The sequence below is a fragment of the Spinacia oleracea genome, chromosome 5, assembly GCF_020520425.1.
Source record: "Spinacia oleracea cultivar Varoflay chromosome 5, BTI_SOV_V1, whole genome shotgun sequence".
NCBI classification, from domain to species: domain Eukaryota; kingdom Viridiplantae; phylum Streptophyta; class Magnoliopsida; order Caryophyllales; family Amaranthaceae; genus Spinacia; species Spinacia oleracea.
The window spans coordinates 64,255,710-64,276,600 of NC_079491.1; the positions used below are offsets into that span (position 1 = coordinate 64,255,710).

General features: G+C 35.1%; 1 protein-coding gene across 1 annotated transcript; it reads left to right on the forward strand.

The window, feature by feature from the left end:
* Nucleotides 1-5,266: 5,266 nt before the first annotated feature.
* Nucleotides 5,267-7,017, forward strand: LOC110785784 (uncharacterized). The gene is made up of 3 exons (XM_056829716.1): nt 5,267-6,208; nt 6,326-6,471; nt 6,519-7,017. Exons 1-3 carry the CDS (start codon nt 5,267-5,269, stop codon nt 7,015-7,017), a joined length of 1,587 nt encoding a protein of 528 aa, XP_056685694.1.
* Nucleotides 7,018-20,891: the final 13,874 nt, after the last annotated feature.

Consider the following 20,891-nt stretch of genomic DNA (forward strand, 5'->3'; position numbering starts at 1 on the left):
CCTTAGGTTCTTTAGTTCAAAGTTGGGTTCGAAAACATCATTTTTGCCTAAAAATGACCTAGAACGACCCAATTAGCCTTAAATGTGAAATAATAGATTGTAAAGAGCCTTAGAAAGTTGTAAATAAGCATATTAAACGTAGAATAAGTTTGAAAACATTCCTTGGGTTCTTTGGTTCAAAGTTGGGTTCGAAAACATCATTTTTGCCTAAAAATGACCTAGAACGACCCAATTAGCCTTAAGTGTGAAATAATAGATTGTAAAGAGCCTTAGAAAGTTATAACTATGCATATGAGACGTGTAATAAGTTTGAAAACATTCCTTAGGTTCTTTAGTTCAAAGTTGGGTTCGAAAACATCATTTTTGCCTAAAAATGACCTAGAACGACTCAATTAGCCTGAAATGTGAAATAATAGATTGTAAAGAGCCTTAGAAAGTTATAACTATGCATATGAGACGTGTAATAAGTTTGAAAACATTCCTTAGGTTCTTTAGTTCGAAGTTGGGTTCGAAAACATCATTTTTGCCTAAAAATGATCTAGAACGACTCAATTAGCCTTAAATGTGAAATAATAGATTGTAAAGGGCCTTAGAAAGTTGTAAATAAGCATATTAAACGTAGAATAAGTTTGAAAACATTCCTTAGGTTCTTTGGTTCAAAGTTGGGTTCGAAAACATCATTTTTGCCTAAAAATGACCTAGAACGACCCAATTAGCCTTAAATGTGGAATAATAGATTGTAAAGAGCCTTAGAAAGTTGTAAATAAGCATATTAAACGTAGAATAAGTTTGAAAACATTCCTTAGGTTCTTTGGTTCAAAGTTGGGTTCGAAAACATCATTTTTGCCTAAAAATGACCTAGAACGACCCAATTAGCCTTAAATGTAAAATAATAGATTGTAAAGAGCCTTAGAAAGTTATAACTATGCATATGAGACGTGTAATAAGTTTGAAAACATTCCTTAGGTTCTTTAGTTCAAAGTTGGGTTCGAAAACATCATTTTTGCCTAAAAATGACCTAGAACGACTCAATTAGCCTTAAATGTGGCTACTACGTAATAATTGCATTTACATGTGTAAACAAAGTATATAATTGCACTTACATGTAAAATATTATTTGCATTTACATGTGTAAACAAAGTATATATAATTGCATATTTTATCGAATGTGTAGTGCTTTTCGGAGTTACAAGAGACTAGGTGGACAATCTAAGGGAACTAAATTAACATGGATTCCAGCACAGGTATAATTAGTTTATTATTTACCTAAGAAGCAAGTTTTTCAAAATTATAACATACATTGTGATAGAAATTTACTTGTGTTATTTATTTTAATGCATTTAGTGTGCTCAACAACCGGGATCATTAGATTGTGGCTACTACGTCATGCGTTTTATGTACGACATAATAATGAATCATGGTAATAGTCAAGATCTTACTAAGGTATGTTCTCATAAACTACGTACTTTATATAATAAATTGAAGTACACAAAACTATTATATTGATCAATTGTTGATAAATTGAATTATTTACACTTTTTTAGGATTTTTCAAGAACATTGCCTTATTCAGCGGAGGAGATTAATGAGGTGAAAGATTTTTGGGCAGATTACTTCATGAACAATGTCGAATTTTTAGCTTAATTTGTAATATGAACTTGATCTCTAGCTAGCTAGCTATGTACCTTTGTTGTAATAATTTTATGTTTGTTGTAACATGTACGTTGGTTGATCTATGACGAATTTAATTGCCTTTTATTGGGAACGTTAATTACGTTGTAAACTTTTGTGACATGTATTATTTATAAATGTATTCCCGGTATTGGGAATGAAGCGTCTAATTTCAAAGACGATCACGTCGGAATTTCCAACTAAAATATTAAAAAACGAATTTTTTTTATAAAAAAAAAAGTCATTTGCAACGCACGTTAGCTCAATGTGCGAGGCAAATGACTTAATTTTTTGGCGCTAAAATTATCATTTGCGTCGCACATTAAGCTAATGTGCGTGGCAAATGACTTTTTTTTTTTGGCGCCTAAAAGTCATTTGCGTCGCACATTTAGCTAATGTGCGTGGCAAATGACTTTTCAACATGGTGCCTGAAAAGTCATTTGCCACGCACATTAGCTAAATGTGCGACGCAAATGACTTTTAGTCATTTGCGTCGAGAGCTTTTGCCACGCACGATGTGCGACGCAAATATGCTTAAAAGTGCGATGCAAATGACCTTTTTTCCACTAGTGTCTCATTTTACTTTATTTCCGCGCCTATTATTTTAGTTTATTCCCTCTTATTATTTCCCCAAAATTTCAAAACCTGACCACACATTTAATTTTCGGTAAAAAAAGAAAGAAAAGATTATTAAAACACAAACACTGCCAAAAGAAAATCTCCAATTATCCAGGAGAGAGAGACTTGAGAGAAAATAGGATCGACTTTTAGGGTTTCTTCAAAATTTTGGCAAATTCTATCTATTTGGTCTGGAATTCGCAATTAGGTTCGACATTAATCGAATTTCTTGGGCTGCGACATTCTCTCACGTCGCTTGATTGCTGTTCATCGAGCAGGAGGGTTGATTTGGGCTTCGCATAATAGTTCGAACAGGAGGGTCTGGAATTCACGGTATGTATTTTGTGTTTTTTAGGGTTCTTCATAGTTGATTATTGAAGCTTATTCTGTAAATTTGTGATATTTGATTTAGTTTACTGAACTTTGATGATGGAAGGCAGAATAGTAGTGATATTTGATAAACCTGTGATATTTGATTTATGAGCCAATTTGTGATATTCTTAGTTTACTAAATTTGTGATATTTGATTTAGTTTACTAAACTTTGATTGAAGGCTAGCTTTTGAGCACCAGTGAGAATTGAGAAGACTGGTTATTAGTTGAGATTAATACCCCTTAATTTTCCCCCAAATTCCCAAATTAATTAGAAAGGGGTATGTTGTTATGGATATCAGAGGAAGGGGGAATGTTGTTTACTCAGTATTGGGATATTCTGGAAAAAAATGTTGATAATAAAAGGGTCATATTTTGGAGTTTCATTTCCATTTCTTGCTGAACTTTTTCACAACTCGAAAGCTGTTGTTTGAGTTCTTCTGCCTCCCTCCTTGAAGCATCCAAGTTAGAGTTTGTAAACGATGCCTCAATCTTAACACAAGCAATCTGTCTCTCAAGCTCTGTAATTCTTGTGTCAATGGCAGTAGACAATTCTGCACCCATGTTAGAAGATATAAATTTCGGCGAAAGAAATGAGATATAGAGGTACAGGAAGACTGAAATAAATCAATGAAGTATAATATGATGATCTTAAGCTAAAACCTATTTTATTTAGGGAATAACAGTTAACTTGATGAAAATCTATTCTTGGCTTGTGCATGTATTAATTCATTTTTGTTCATCATACAGAATATTCTTGGCAAAAGCATGTAGGGTCAGTAAACAATCTTTAAGTCTGTAGCTTTGGATAGGAAAGTTTGCAGCAAGTAATGAAGAGAATAAACTTAGCTTCAAGCAGGAAATTAGCAAAACATACATAATCTTTAAGTCTGTAGCTTTGGATAGGAAAGTTTGCAGCAAGTAATGAAGAGAATAAACTTAGCTTCAAGCAGGAAATTAGCAAAACATACATAATCAATCCAACCTCTAATCTTATATTGGTTCCCTTTCTACTCAAATCACACCAAAGCATAATCAATCCAACCTCAACGAATGTAAACAATTACAAAGAATACAAAATGTGGAAAAAATCTCAAAAAAGTTTAACTTTCCAAGCATCAAAGTATCACATTCTGAAATGAAAAATCTAAACTGTAAATTATCTTCTAAAATCCATTTCAAATCCACTTGCTTATTTCAAAATATTAACCGCAGATTTGACAATTGCTTATTTGAATTCTGGCTTTTCGTGGGGTACTGCAAATTAAATTTATTTTTCGTTCTGGATTTGAGAATATAATTCGGATGAATTCAAGTATATAATAGAGATAATGAATACACCCGTTTCAGATCTTTATATAAGCCAGTGTTGGTAGATTCAAAGGGTTACCAACTTACAACATGTTACACTCTGCACTCCCAATATAAAAGATTTATTATAAATCCAAAATACACAGAACCTTTCAGTACAAATTCAGACAGCTAAACTGATTATAAAAGTGCCATTGGACAAACAATAAATCAAGAACAAACTATAAATCAAGAACTGACGAAGTTGAGAGTAGAGGAGAAGAATCGAGAAGCCTGCAAAAAGGAAGGGAGACACACATTAGAGGAGCTTCAACGATATAGCATAGACTTAGTTTTGAGAGAAGTCGAGCAATTAAAAAAATAAAGGAAAGGGAGTAATAACTTTGGCAGAATTTTATTAAACATACAAGTATACACTAATAAATCCACATCAAGAATAGTTGATAAATTGCATCACAAAGAGCTCAGAATTTTAAAGTACCACATAACTAATTTAAAGATTGAGGGTGCCCATGCCAGTGCCTTCACAGTGCATATCAGATAACAGATAAGTGCAAATCATTCAAGATATTACTGTAGATTAGTGCAAAACATTGCAGATCAGAACAGTGCAGATCAAATAACAGATAAGTGTAGATCAATGCAGATCAGATAACAGATAAGTGCAGATCAGATAACACATAAGTGCATATCAGATAACACATAAGTGCAGATCATATAGCAGATCATAAAAGATTAGTGCAGATCACTGCAGATCAGTGCAGATCGGTGCAAAACGGTGCAGATCAGATAACAGATCAATACAAATTCCTTTTTTCTTTCTCTACTCGCTATCAAAAACTAATTTTTAAAATAACAGATCAAATAACAGATCAGATAAGAGTAAGAATTGAAGATAGAACATTATAGTAGGAAGTGAGAATTAGGTTAGAGATTACGGTATACGCGATGGGGTTGTGAGTAATAGGAGGGGGTATTTTAGTGTTTTTCATGGTGGACACGAAAAGTTAAGTTACTAAAATAACCTCAGGAGCTGGTTTATATAATAGAGATTAGTAAATGTTATCTCGTTAATAATGTTTTAGTCTTAAAATGTTCGCCTTATTTGATTAGATATTATGAATAGTATGTTCTGCATGCATTATACATTTACTAGGTTAGATTCTGATCATCTGATATGCCTGGAAATAAGATAGGTGTATTATTTTCTTTAATTGAATTTGATTGATGGTTACCATAATTCTTTTTCTTGTGCTTTTTATTAGAGTTAACACACTTAATTATTACCTTGAGGAAATGGATAATGGAACTAAGGAGTGGTGGATGGCTGCCAAATGGAGTGAAGAATATGAACGAGGAGTAAACGAATATATTAAAAGGGCCTTTTATGCCAAGTCTGAAGGAAACCAAATTTGTTGTCCATGTGGTAGTTGTCATTATCGTTATTGGTGTCATGAAAAAGTTGTGAGAGATCACCTAGTTTGCAATGGTTTTGTGCCAAGAGCGGACAAGTTGTCAGAATTAGGGATCCACTTTGAAAGAGAAATACCTACTTGCAATGCTGATGAACAGTCGAACCAAGATGATTTGGATGATGATCTAGTAGGGTTGTTACATGATGCACGTGATGCTTTTAGAGAGGGGCCGAATGATGAGACAAGAAAGTTTTTCCAGTTACTTGAAGGAGGTCAGGAGGAATTGTATCCCGGGTGCAAGACGCATTCAAAACTTTCCTTTATGATCAGACTATTTTTCATAAAGTGTGTTCATAAGTTGACCAATGGTGCGTATGCTGATATTGCAGACCTTGTAATGGAGGCGTTTCCTGATGCAAAATTGCCCAAGTCTTTTAATGAAGCGAAGAGTGCTTTAAAGGTGTTGGGATTGAATTATACTAAGATAGATGCATGCCCCAATGATTGCATGTTGTACTGGGAAGAGCATGCAAATACCACAAGTTGCCATGTTTGTGATACGCCAAGATGGAAGTCGAATGATACCGAGAACGACACGCCACTTGAAGATGGAAAAGTCCATAGGATTCCCAAAAACATCCTTAGGTACTTTCCAATAAACAGAAGGTTGCAAAGGCTACTTATGTTCCAAGAGACCGCAAGCAACATGACATGGCATACTAGTGGTCGAGAAAATGATCATCTTTTACATCATCCAGTAGACGAAAAAGCTTGGAAGGAGTTTGATTCTTTGTATCCAAAGTTTGCCGAGGATCCGCGCAATGTGAGGTTAGGGCTAGCTACTGATGGGTTTAGCCCATTCAATTCAATGAGCATTGCACATAGTACATGGCCAGTTATATTGATCAATTATAACTTGCCTCCATGGATGATTATGTAGCCAAAGTTTTTGATGTTAGCTTTACTTATCCCTGGCCCTTCTTCCCCCGGTAATGATATTGACATTTATTTGCAGCCACTAATAAAGGATCTAAAGGAATTGTGGGAGTTTGGTTTGGAAACTTATGATTCTTCAAGCAATCAAAGGTTTGACATGCGTGCAGCTTTGATGACCACCGTTAGTGATTTTCCAGCTTATGCAATGTTGTCCGGTGGAGCACAAAAGGATATTTTGCATGCCCTGGTTGTCACTATGACAATGATTCTGAGAGATTGGATTTTAGCAAAAAGAATTGTTATAGGGCAACTCGTAGATTTCTTGATCCAGCTCATCGTTGGCGTTATAATAAGAGGAACTTTGACGGAGTGATTGAGGAAAGAAGTGAGCCTATTCCTTTGAAAGGAACCGATGTTGAGTATATGTTGCGTGATTTTCCAAATGAATTTGGAAAGAAGCGAAAGAAAACGAGGGGTGATGAGGATGATCCAGTTCCATGGAGAAAGATATCCATACTTTTTCAGTTGTCATATTGGAAGCATTGTTCCAATCGCCATAATCTCGACGTAATGCATATTGAGAAAAATGTGTTTGATAATGTTCTTGGGACATTATTAGACATACCTGGAAAGACTAGAGATCATGAAAGTGCTCGTCGAGATTTGGTAAAAATGAAAATCATGCCGGAGCTTTAACCAAAGTTGGTAGATGGTAGCGAAGTATTCCCAAGATCTCGCTTCTGGATGTCATTGGAACAAAAACGCAAGTTTTGCCGAGTCATAAAAAATGCTAAGTTACCACAAGGCTATGCTTCTAATATTTCTCGTTGTGTGCAAGTCGAAGATCGGAAAATCACAGGCTACAAGAGCCATGATGCTCATTTTATGATGAATTACTTGCTCCCTATTGCCGTGAAAATAACATTACCCAAAGATGTTGCTACACTGTTGATCAGACTTTGTGGTTTCTTCAAAGGCATATGGAGTAAAACTATTGATCCTGGACATCTCGACAGACTCCATTCTGAGATAGTTGAAGCACTTTGCATGCTTGAGCGGATTTTCCCACCTGCCTTTTTCTCACATAATGGTGCATTTACCTGTACATTTGGTGAAGCAAATTAAGTTGGGCGGACCTGTTAGTTTAAATGGTATGTATGGAATTGAGAGGTATCTTCATGAGTTAAAGTTGGATGTTCGAAACAAGGGTCGTCCAGAAGGCTCAATGGTAGAAGGTTACCAAGCTAAAGAATGTATTGCTTTCATTGCTAGACATTTGAAACGATCAAAGATATCCACACATGATGTCAATGAGTGCACTGTCTCACAATCATTTTTACCTAAGATAGGACGTCCTATCAAAGGAAAGGGAAGGACCTCAAAGAAAAAGCATTGTGGACACATGATTGATCTAATTACATGGGCACAAGCACATCGTTATGTCTTATTCAACAGCGATTGTGAGGACGTTGAGAGATACATAAAGTAAGATATTAAACCATAACACAATTTTTTCTATCCTTATGTTTTACATATACATTATCCAATTGTATGTTGTTTGAAATATGTTCTTTTTTTAATCACAGTGAACACAAGATGTGTGTAAGCAGTAAACGGAAGAGGAAATGGAATAGTGCACAAGACCATAACAAGGATTTTATCGATTGGTTTAGGGAAAAAGTTGAGTTGGAAGTTGAAGAAGGTCAAGAAATTATCTCGGACCATCTCGTATGGTTATCTAAAGGACCTTCTTATGTGGCCAAAAAACATACAGGTTACTCTGTTAATGGGGTATAGATTACATACAATGAAGCGTGATGCAAAGTGTGTAACTCAAAATAGTGGAATCACTCTCACAGCAATAACACATAGCTTTGCGAGTTCTAAAGATCAAAATCCTGTAGTGGGAGACGTCAATTATTATGGTTCAATCCTAGAAATTGTTGAGATATCTTATCATGGTCATTTTAGTGTTGTCTTATTTAAATGTGTGTGGTTTCACTCGGAAAAAGATGATGATGAACTTATTATGGTTAATACGAATAAGAAAATTTCCGAGGGAGAGCCATTTATCTTAGCATCTCAAGCACATCAAGTATTTTTTGTAGAAAATTTAAATAAAGAGGGGTGGCAGTATGCTGTTCAAGTCCCTCCTAGAGAATTGTCTGACGGTATTAAAATTACTTATTGTTTTTCCTCATATTCTAACTTATTTTTATTTTTTAATTCCTTTCATATATCGTTTTGACCTATATGTACATGCCTTTTCTTTTTAACATTCTTTTTATGGTTTTTCAAATTTGCAGATGAAAGCCAATAAGGCCAACTTTCCTAGTCCACACCATCAGGTTAGAGTTCCGGAATATGAAAGAATGCGGATGGAGAATTTGAAAATGAATGTAGACAGAATGACTGCTAAAGGTGCCGGTTCTTAGCTAAGAAAATACTACAAGAAAAACTTCATGGTTCTGGTTTTCCTAATGGAAATGGCAATAACATGGTGGAAGAGTCAGATGATGAGTCAACATCTGAGTACGATGGAGGCTGTAATGAGGATGAAACTACTTGCAACATGGAAATTGAAAATTTCACCTGTCATAAAAAAAAGTAAGAAATTGGAACTACGCTTATTTTGCTGAATTTTTAGCTGTTGTCCATGCTACTGACTGCTGTCTCCATATGCTGTTCTCTAATTCTTGATACTTCAAACTAGGCATAACATTTTCGAGCATACCTCATTTTTCTTATGTTCCTTAAATTACCACTCTACTCTTCTCTGTCCATTTTTATTTTTACTTTCACCGTCCTTTTCTCTACTCGGAAGTTTTCAAACCCTAGGCTATCCATCATTTTAGTTAATTTTGTTCAGTTTCACAGAAAAGCTTCTTCCTCCTGATTCTGTACAGGTGTGCTGTGAATGGTCTGGTTCTTTTTCGGGCCATTTTTTTCTCTGCAGATGGGATGCAGTCCTCAGGAACACCCTCAAATTGATTTTGATTTTGATTAAAATTATCAATTTATTAACTAATTAACTCACTCCTATGACAACTTGAATGACAACATGATGACTGTGACCAAACAAGAAGTAGGATGTTAAAATGGTAGCTCGTTTAGTGCTCCCCGAGTAATACCTTGAAATGCAAAAATTAAATCTGTTTAGCTAATGATGAATGACTGTTCTGTGTGACATTCTACTTTTTTTATTTGGATGGATAAGCATTCAGCAGAAACAGACCTGTTGAGGTCACAGATTGACACTAACCTGTTGAGGTCAAGTATGCAATGACGAATCTTCGATGTTCAATCTCATCTGTCATAAAATGCAATATAAAATGTTAGTTTGAACTTTCAGAATTACTCTAGTAGCTTCGTCTGGTTATAACTTATAACAGTCAGTTAAATAGTTATCAATTGAACTAGCTGTGATAATTAATTAGTTATGTGCTGAACAAACTTGGGTATTTAGTGTAGTCCAAAATATGAGGTTGTTCAGTATGATAATTAGTAGCCATTTCAGAAAAGTGATTAGCAGATAAAAGGTTGTGGTTTGTCAAAAAGAATGATGAATTTTGCAGGCAGTTGTGGCTTCTCGATTCTGCTCATCAGCAAGCATAGCCACTAGAGCATTTTATGAGCTGCTACTTCTTGATTCTGCTCATCAGCAAGCACAACCACTAGAGCTCATAGTGTGCAGCTGTGGCTTCTTGATTCTGCTCATCAACAAGCAAAATATGAGGCTGTTCAATAAGCTACATTTTTCTTATCGACCTCTGACTGTGCAGTCCACTAGAGCTCTACTGCGCATTTGATTCAGTGCCTTTTCTGGTGTCTTACGAAAGCTTATCCTTAACAACATATATTGTCCATTACTGTTGATTCAGTGATTTCTGTTTTAAGTTAGACAATCTTTCTGCTTGCTGATTCTCGCTTGAATTTTGTTTATCTCCCATGAGCACTTGACATGGATGCTGACTATTGTATACCTGATCTTTATATTACATGTTTTGGCTAAGTCCCCGACTCTGGGTGATTTTGTGAAGAATAATAATCCCAAACAGAAGCATCATCAGGTTAAGCAAGGTCGTGAAAGTAACTCAACTAGCTCGGTTCAGAAAGTTCAAGAACAATGTTGTCAGAAGAGAAAACAACCTTACCAAAATCCAAGCTCTAAGAAAGAGCAAGAGCAGCATGATGTTGTTAAGAAAAGGAAGCAAAAACAGAAGTCATATTGTTCTCTAGGTTCCATGACAAGGTATCTTGATCTTCGAAAAAAGCAATTAGAAAATAATGAAATGGTTGCAGCCGGTAATCCAATTCTGAATACAGAAACATCACCAATAAGAGCTGATAATGATGATGATGTACAACTGAATAATAATGATGCTGGATATGACCTTGGATTTGAATTAGAATTGGAGACAATAGCTGAAAACGAAAAGGAAGGTATGAGTTCTCATTTACATTTGTGAAGTCATTTATAATTTATGAGTCAATTAGTAAACTTGTAACTTTGTAGCATACTGAATATATACTTGAATTAATATTTGAACTAAAACATCTCCTAAGAAGAAGCATCGAGGGCCAACAAAGCTTACACAAGTTCATGCGCGTACAAGAGAAGAACGCCAATATATTATTCTGAACTTGTTTGGCCAACCAGTAGGACCTACAAAGGAAATTTTTTAAGAGTTTAAGTTTTTCCTCGGAACTTTGGGGAAGGATTCTGAGCTTGCGCCACTTAATTATGTCAATTTTCGAGATCTGCCCACACATGACAAAATATGGGATTATGTTTTGGTATGTTGTAATATTGTTGTTTTGCACAAGTTTGGTAGTGATATTTATTGATATTTTTTGAAATATTATGACCTTCGTATACTACTAATGGTCACTTTAATGATTGGTATAGGAAAAATGTATAGTTCCTGAAGCCGGAAGAAAATATGCAATGGAGGCTTTCAATACAAGTTGGCGCAGTTATAAATGCAGATTTAAGAAGAATCATTTCTATGCATATGCCACTGATGAGTTAAGGTGGGAGAATAAACCAGACACTATTTCAGTACCTCGGTTTCAAGACCTCTTGAATTACTGGAAATGTGAAAAAGTTGAGGTATTTAATGAAATTTCCTTATATGTTCATGTAATAATGGGTGTTAGTAGTTGTAACTTATTGTTTTTATCTCATAGGAGAGAGAATCGTTTGTTGTTAAATGATATGCACACGATGGGCCGTAAGGGGTTTGCAATTTTACGTCATGAATTGGTAACAACTTATTCTCATTTCTAGTAAGTTTCTTATATTTTGGTGCTACGTGTTAGACGTTACTTATATATATTATTGTGCTTTTTAATAGCAAGAGCAGGACCCGGATAAGCAAGAACCTTCTCAAGCAAAGGTCTACAAAGAATCAAGGAAAAGAGTTACAGGGAGAACATACCTTAACAACCCTGAGAAAATCGAAGAGAATATTGTAAGTTAACAAGTGCATTTTAACATATTTGCATAGTTTTTATAATATAGTAAGAGAATGACTTAAAGTTCCATAAATAGGCAAAAATAGATGCTTTAGAGTCCACCCAAGACGGAGAAGGAGGGAGCAACTCCAAAGACCTTATCTCCTAAGTGATACAAGGTCCCAAAAGCAAAAGCAAAAGCCGCGTACCACTTTACGGAAAAGGTGTGACAAAGAGTGACTTGAAGAAAAAGGAAAAAAAATCAGGATTCTTGGTTCCGAAAGAGTTCTTGCAGAGTATGAAAACAGAGCTGGTGCATCAACTTGCACCCCACGTTGTGTCTATGATTGTATCTCAACTTCAAGAAGCTAATCCCGAGATAAATATAGTTATTCCTGATTTTGTGACTCCATCGACTCCAAAGGATGCTGCCAGTGCGCCGCGTGTCAGTGAGAAAAATGGGCAGTCTGGTGGGACAAGTAGGACAATTAAACAGGTAAAATATTTGTTTTGGCACTATATTATGTTGCATTGTCTCCTTATTCAGATAACATAATTAAATACATGCAGTTTGTGTTTCTCTCAGAAAATACATTCTCAGTTCTCCCTACTCCACTAAAAATGGTTTTAACATTAACATGGGGAGCTACATGGAGGTGGATACTCTGATCCGTAAACCACTACCCGAATAACAAACATTAACATGGTCATCCTCGGGCTTAGTTATTCTTTGGTTTTGGTTTTGTTTTTGGTTAATTAGCTTGTATTTGGTTTGTTGCCTTTGATTCTGGTTCAGTGGTTTGGTCTTGGTTTCTGGCATATGGCATGATTCTGGGTTTGTTGCGTTAAATTCTAGTTCGCTCAGGCTAATCTGTTGTTGTTGTGCAAGCCTCTTAATTTTTTCCACCGATTTTTTAATTGGTTCTTTTATAATAAGTATAACGGTAGTGTTGGAGAATGGAGATAGACCCCCCACCTTCCGTCTTCACTCTTCAGATGATCCACTCATAAACTCTAATAACAAGCTTCAAAAGAACATTGTAGCAATGAATTATGTTAGTAGTTTTATCATAAAGATTGCATAATACTAATAGATCTGAATGTTATAACCCCGCAAGGAAAAAAACCCTTTGACAACATTAAGAAACCTTGTTTGTCAATTGTCATTGACAAAAGCATTGATATGTTTTGTTATCATATACTGCTCATCTATGATTACTTCAGCCAAAAATAAGATCACTCAGAGCAACATCAATCACATACTATAGAGATAACTGTGGTTATAATGAACTGAAAATTAGTAATTCCAAATGTTTTTCCTCTTTTTATTCTTTCCTTTCTTTTGCATGATTATTAATTTAGTACTAGGAGGTAATTGGATTTACCAACAGTCAACATAGAACATACAAGAAAAGATAAAACATGTGGATATTTATTTAACAATCTTGCAGCGTATAATAGTTTCTATATCCTATTCTTAGACACAAAGAACTATTCTCTCCCTGACTAGTGTACAAGCTGCCTGATTGGTGCAGCTGTTGCACTCATCTGATACATTGTATCTTTGTTGTTGTTGTGTTGTACTGCTGCAGTGATGCTGGCTCGCTGTGTTCTTGCTTTGCTGACTGCTTGCTCTAATGCTCTGCTGACTATTTGCTCTACTAACTGCTTGCTCTACTGGTTGCTGCTGACTGCTTGCTCTGCTAACTGTTGTGTGCTCTACTGCTATGCTCGGTTGCGTGCTCTCCTGTTTCCACTGCATTTTTTATTTAAAGTAGTGGTGTCTATTATTACAATCTTACTCCGTTTTTTGAGAATTATTATTCATCTTTGATCTTCTAATTTCCCCACATTCAACACTTTTTGGATTTAAACTTGTACCATCTTTAATTTGTGCCCATTCGTGATTTAAACTTGCAGGAGCATGGTGAGCTAAATGGAGAAGAAATGTAGATTTAACAATGAGACGGTCGAGGCTTTTGTTTGTTTTAGGCCATTTTGGGATTTCTAGTAACGTTGAATTTGTTTATATGGATTTTAATTTATGTACTTTTGTCATTAAAAACACTAAATTAATTAGTGAACAACTATTTTGTAATGCATGTGTCCTATATGGGCACTAATATATATTGTAATACTACTCTTTTAAGTCAATGAAAATCTTTTGTTATTGGCCTCCATTCTTAAATTATTAATATTATTATTGTTATTATTAATATTATTATTATTATTATTATTATTATTATTATTATTATTATTATTATTATTATTATTATTATTATTATTATTATTATTATTATTATTATTATTATTATTATTATTATTATTATTATTATTATTATTATTATTATTATTATTATTATTATTATTATTATTATTATTATTATTATTATTATTATTATTATTATTATTATTATTATTATTATTATTATTATTATTATTATAAGCCGTTGCATTAGGTGCCCAAAAGTTTTTTTTTGACAAAAAATTACCGTTGCATTAGGGAAGGGGCGTTGCATTATTTCATTAAGTCATTGTAGGTACCCGTCGCATTAGCTAGAATTACCCGTCGCATTAGTTAAAATTACCCGTTGCATTAGATAAATTAACCGTCGCATTAGCTAAATAACTAATGCGACACCTCATATGAGACCCGTCGCATTAGATGGAAATCTAATGCAACGGTATCAATTTACTGTCGCATCAGGTAAATAAACGTCGTATTAGACCTAATGCAACGCCACCGGATGCAAGGGTCATTTGGCGTCGCATTAGGTCTAATGCGACGGATTTTGATGCCTAATGCAACGATTTTAGGCGTTGCATCTGATAAGAAATGTAGTAGTGGTTTCAGTCTTTTATGCGTTGGAATTCCATCAGTATGATCCGACATGGTTACTTTCTTCCGTAATGGATATTCATTTTAGTGTTTGATGGGATCCCAACACTCTTCCGTAAAGGATATTTCTTTTGGGCCCGGTTCGAAGCTTCTTCTAATTAATCTATGAGTCAAGAGTTGTGTCAAGAGTCGAGTCTTGTATTCATGATTAATTGGTTACTTAATTGGCTTTCGCATTGATCTAATTTATCGTTGCAAAGAAGCAGGATAGATATAGAATTTCATTTTAGCTAGCTTGTTTGTACTCAGCTTTTGCTGATTACATGTTTTGTGTTTGGTCATGGTCTTTGCCTTAGTGACCCTTGTTGATCCATCATTTGAATTTGTATTGATGGGGAGTAGTTTATCAATAACATATTTGTAGAGATGACTCGCAAGACAAGTTATCCAACATGGGGATTGGTTGAGCGAGTTGTATCTCTTGCTTGGTTTTAAACACTATTGATTTAATTAGTTAGCGGATTTCGTTTTACGGTGTTTTGGTTTGGGCCATTATGGTTCCAACTTGTATGGAGGCCATTAATTAACAATTATTTACTTTTTTAAAAGTTGATGTATTCTGCTGCGTAATTCTGGTAAATAGCCTTAACCGTTAACACGGTGGCAGGAATACTTTAGTAATTCCTTATTTGGAGTTGGAAAAAGGCTTTATTTTAGTAAGGAATTATTAGGGTGTTACAATGTCCTCCTTCTATGAAAGACTGTGTATATGTCTTACTAGAGAGCTCACTAGAATCCCAAGGTATTCAGGGCCACGTACGAAAGACCATGCCTCTCGTGTATGACTGTGTAATATGTCGTGTGTGGATTTCATTGAGTGACTGTAATTTGTGTTCAGTTAAATGTCATGTATATATCGCGAAATTGCCACTACTACAAAATAGGCTTATAGCAACGCCCTTTTATGCAACAGTTTCAATGGCGTTGCTATATCATACTTATTGCAACAGTTAAATAATTATTAATTTGAGTAGACTTTAACTTTAGAAAAGTGTTACTATAGAAAATCTATTGCAACATTTGTATAATTTAATTATTTATTGCAACAGATTTTATTTATATAATATTTTGATGAAATATTGCAACGGTTTTTTTTTGTCAAATATCTAAACAAAATTAAAAATTAAAAATCAAAAATTAAAATTGCTGAAAAGTTATTGGAATTTTTTGTTGAGCGCTAATTATTTTTGGTTTCCCTCCTTCAATCCCAAACCCTTACGTTTCACCCCAAAGTCCCAAACCCTTCTGTTTCACCCAAAGCCTTCGTCTCTTTCGTTGCTTCGTTCTTCTTCTCTTTTGTCTTCCACCTGATTCGTTCTTGTCGATCCTCTCCAACATCGTTTCCCGAAGCCAGGCGAATTGGATATTGACATTTCTGAATTAAGAATGGGGTCCTTTGCATTGGAGAAAAGTAGAAACCCGCAAATTGCTTTTGTGAATTGGCTAGAAGGACATACAAGGTAAGTTTGTATATATTTCATCGAATTTTGACTTAAATTTCAGAATTATGCTGCTTAATTAACTGGTTAAAATTGGAATTTTTTTGTGTGGTTTTGAGTCTGTTTCTTCATTCGGGAATTCTGTTGATTTTTATTATGTGCGTATGATTTATTTACAATTTGTTTTTGTTGATTCCACAATATCAATCAACTGTATTATCGATCGATGGTTTATTTTGGATGATTTTATTCTGAATTTTGGTACTTTCCGCTGCAATTTATCTGTTATTTAGTGTCTCCTTCTTCGTTTTCTGAACTTGTTCCTCTGTGTTCTTACTTCTGTGTATGCAGTTGCATCTATTTCTCTTCTAAATGCAGGTTTGTTTCCTATGAGTTCTTAATCTTAAAATTTCTAATACTAAATGCTACTGCACTATGCTTCAAATTCAGTGTTTTCCTTTTTAGAGTCACAGACCTGATTAGTAATGCCACGAGCAAATAACTTCACATATGATGCTGCTAGTTTTTTTTTTTTGGGTGCTTGGGTGTTGCTGGTGCGTGGCTGATGGTTTCGATCTATTCAGGTGTTGGGTGCTAGCTCTTTGATGATGTGTTGTTGTTGGTATAGTCTGATGGATAGGTATGGTAACTGATGTGTTTTGTGTAGTTGGTTGGGGTTCTGCTGCTTCTGCAGACTGTGCTGTTCTTGCACGTGTTGCTTTCGCTAGGTTGTGTGTGTTTTGCAGCTGGTTGGGTGTAGCTGTGGGTCTGGGTTTGGTTTGATGTTGCAATGTTGTTGGGTCTGGTTCTAATGTAGCTGTTGGGTTTGCTACTTAACACTTGTTTGTTTGTTCAACTTGATGTGTTCTTCTTGTAAGTTGGGTTGCTGTCCTAGTTGGTTGTTATTGAACTATCCATATCTAAGTGAAACAACTACTGTGTATTTTCAGATGTTGGTGTGCAATATTTTGACATCAATAGAAACTATTATTTCTTAGTTTTTTTCCAATCTGATTGCCAGCAGCTTGAATGCGGGGGATATATTTAGGACACGGTTGGGAGAACATGACTGTCTTGGCTACTGTTATCTATTAATTGAAAAGAGTAACTGAGTTGTGATGTAGACAAAGAGAGAAAAGCTCACTTGGGGAATTTCTTTTATTGCAATTTTTTGTGTATCGTGTATGTTGTTAAGGATACTAATTAATAACTTCCAAGTCAAACCATAGTGTCGATTCCCTATTTTACTTATTTATGACTCTGTTCTTTTTTTTTGTATGCTCAATATCATACTCTCTAATTCAACAATAATGATTCTGAACTTGGTTTTTGGTACTTGTTATTTTGGAATTGATTTTTTGATTTTGAAATTCTTCTATGAAGCAGCCCTTCCATTAAGCTGGTGCAGACTGAGCACATTTTGACTGCTGTTGGTTTTGGGCAAAAATTCTCTTGGAATCAAAGGTACTTCCACTCATTGATTTGTGCTTTCTTTATTGGGTTTTTGAGTAACTTTATCGTTTTGATTATTTTTTGGTTTGTTGTAACTGAAATTACTTGTTATTTAAATTGGTTGTAACTTAAGTTACTCGTTATTTTTGCCCATAATTATTTTGGTATCTATGCTGAAGTTGATGTTTTGAATTGATTCCCTATTCTACTTCTTATGCCCTTTTTCCTGTTTTTGTATGCTCTAGATCTCTTGACTTTTTATAGACTTTTTTTTGTGATCTATAGACTTTTTTTTGTGTAATTTAGGCATTGTCGTTGTGAAATATATTTAACAATGGATCAAAATTGGATGAACTTCCCTAGAGGGTCAGAAGGTTTTAAAGTTGCTTTGAATATTTTTCTTGATGGTTATTTTGCAAAGGATGCTATTGGAGGACAAACTTTTTGCCCTTGTAAAAAGTGTTCTAGGCGTTTTTGCCATTCTAGAGACGTCATTTATGATCATTTGATTGTTGACGAATTTGTATAGGGATTCAGGGAGTGGGTCGTTCAAAGGGAAGCATCTTCATCTACAAGTAACGATATGTCTGGAATTAATGATCAAAATACATATGATGATATCGATGGTTTATTACATGATACTTTTATTGAGGTGGAAGAAGGTTTAGATGGAGATCAAGGTGTTCCAAGTGAACCAAATGAGGAGGCTAGAAAGTTTTATAAGCTAGTAGAAGAAGGGAAGCAAGAGCTTATCCGGGTTGTAAAACTTTCTCAATGTTATCCTTCATAATCCGTTTATTTCTCTTCCAGGTCCTTAATGGCTTAAGCAATGCGGCCTTTGGGGATCTCTTAGAGTTATTAGGAGAGGCGTTTCCTATGGCTCGACTTCCAAAATCCTATAACGAATCTAAGAATATAATCAAGGATTTGGGTCTTGATTATAAAAAGATACATGCTTGTCCCAACGATTGCATTCTTTGCAGGAAGGAGTATGAAGGAGCTGATGTTTGTCCCAAGTGTGAAACATCAAGGTGGAAGTCTAAGAACGTCCCTGCAAAGGTTTTGAGGCATTTTCCTTTGAAGCGTAGACTCCAAAGACTTTTCATGTGTTATAAAACAGTTGAGTCAATGGTTTGGCATGATAAAGAGCGAACAAAAGATGACAAAATTAGACATCCAGCAGATGCACAATCTTGAAAGGACTTTGATGAGACGTATCCTGACTTTAAAAAGGAACCAAGAAATGTTCGACTAGCTCTTGCCAGCGATGGATTTAATCCATTTCGAACTATGAGTGTTGCTCATAGCACATGGCCTGTTGTGTTGATTAATTATAACCTTCCACCCTGGTTTTCTATGAAACCTGAATATTTTATGCTGTCTTTGTTAATTTCGGGCCCTAAGTCTCCTGGAAATGACATAGATGTTTATTTGCAACTGTTGATTGATGAAGTGAAGGAATTATGGGAGTATGGGGTTGAGACATATGATGCATTTAAAAAGCAATCATTTCAATTGCATGCTGCTTTAATGGGGACGATAAATGATTTCTCGGCTTACGCTATGTTATCTGGATGGTCTACTAAAGGAAATTATGCATGTCCTAATTGTAACAATTATGTGACACCGAAATATTTGCCTCACAGCAAAAAAAAATTGTTATATGGACACCCGTAGGCTTCTTGATGCAAGTCATCCATGGCGAAAGGATAAGAAATCATTTAATGGAGAAACAGAGGATAGGTGTGGACCTTCTCCGTTATTAGGCACTGACCTAGTAAATGAGTTAGAGAACTTTGTAAATGATTTCGGGAAACAAAAGAAAGGTGGAGGAAGTAAAGGTCCATGGAAAAAGAAACCAGCTTTTCTTCAATTGTCATATTGGCCTAATATCAAATGTCGTCATAATCTTGACGTCATGCATATTGAGAAAAATGTTTTTGACAATATTGTTGGCACGTTGTTAGACATTCCAGGAAAGTCTAAGGACCACAACAATGCACGTCTTGATTTAGTGGCCCTTGGCCTAAAGCCACATCTCCACCCTTATCTTTCTGATGATGGCAACCACATGTTATTTCCACCGGCACCTTATACAATGGGTAATGAAGAGAAGGATTTGTTCCTTAGAGTTATTAAAGAAACAAAGTTACCTTCTGGGTATGCATCGAATATAGGGAGATGTGTACAAGTTAAAGAAAGAAAGTTTGTTGGTTACAAAACTCATGATGCACACGTTGTGCTTTATCACTTGCTTCAGGTTGCTGTTAGAAAAACATTGCCAAAAACTGTAGCAGTACCGTTGATTAGATTGGGTAATTTTTTGGGGGGTATATGTAGTAAAATTGTCGATCTTAAAGAGTTAGACAGATTAGCATCTTAAGTGGTTGATGTAATTTGTCAATTCGAAATGATATTTCCTCCTGCTTTCTTTGATATTATGATGCATTTACCCGTTCATTTAGTAGAGGAAATCAAATTTGGTGGACCTGTGCAATATCGATGGATGTACTTTATTGAGAGGTATCTTGGTAGGTTGAAGTCATATGTCCGAAACAGGAGTAACCCCGAAGGAAGCATAGCAGAAGGGTATATGATGGAAGGATGCTTGACTTTTATTTCTCGATATTTACGTGAAGGTGTAAACACTAGACTGCACAGAAGATGTGCTAGGAATTTCGGGGTGGCTGATAGGGATGAGGAATCATCTATTTTTCCTAAGATAGGATATCCTCCTGGAGGAAAAGGGAAAAGAAAAGGGAAGGGATTTACTTTGGATTTTCAAAGTTTGAAGCAAGCTCATAGATATATCATCTTCAATTGCGGCGATGTTACAATGGAAACTTATATCAAGTAAGATGTTATAAATATTTTTTATTTACTTCATTTTAATTTTAATAATGACTTATAAATTTTTTTTTTCTTCAAATTTAGAGAACACAAAACTTGGGTGAATAGCCAGGGTCGAAAGCGTAGATGGGATACCGCACAAAGTCATAGTAGAGATTTTATTGTTTGGTTTCAGGAAAAGGTTCAAATGGAACAAGTTAATGGTGACATTTTTTGGTTGTCTAAGGGTCCTAATCCTAAGGCCAAGAGGTACACTGGATATTGTATTAATGGTTATAAGTTTTACACAAAAGAGCGCGACTCAAGAATAAAGACGCAAAACAGCGGAGTCACTTTAACAGCCTTGACTTCAAGTTTTTCTAGCTCAAGGGACCGAAATCCTGTAGATGGAGATGTTACCTACTATGGTGTTATAGAAGAAATTATTGAATTAGACTTTTGGTCTCAATTCAGTGTTGTGTTATTTAAGTGTG

Excerpts from the sequence above, each read along its gene's own strand:
- LOC110785784 (XM_056829716.1), top strand. The coding sequence starts at position 5,267 with ATGGATAATGGAACTAAGGAGTGGTGGATGGCTGCCAAATGGAGTGAA. Across the intron at positions 6,209-6,325 it reads TTGCCGAGGATCCGCGCAAT|CCAAAGTTTTTGATGTTAGC; the intron begins GTGAGGTTAGGG and ends ATGATTATGTAG. Across the intron at positions 6,472-6,518 it reads GATTCTTCAAGCAATCAAAG|CTTATGCAATGTTGTCCGGT; the intron begins GTTTGACATGCG and ends GTGATTTTCCAG.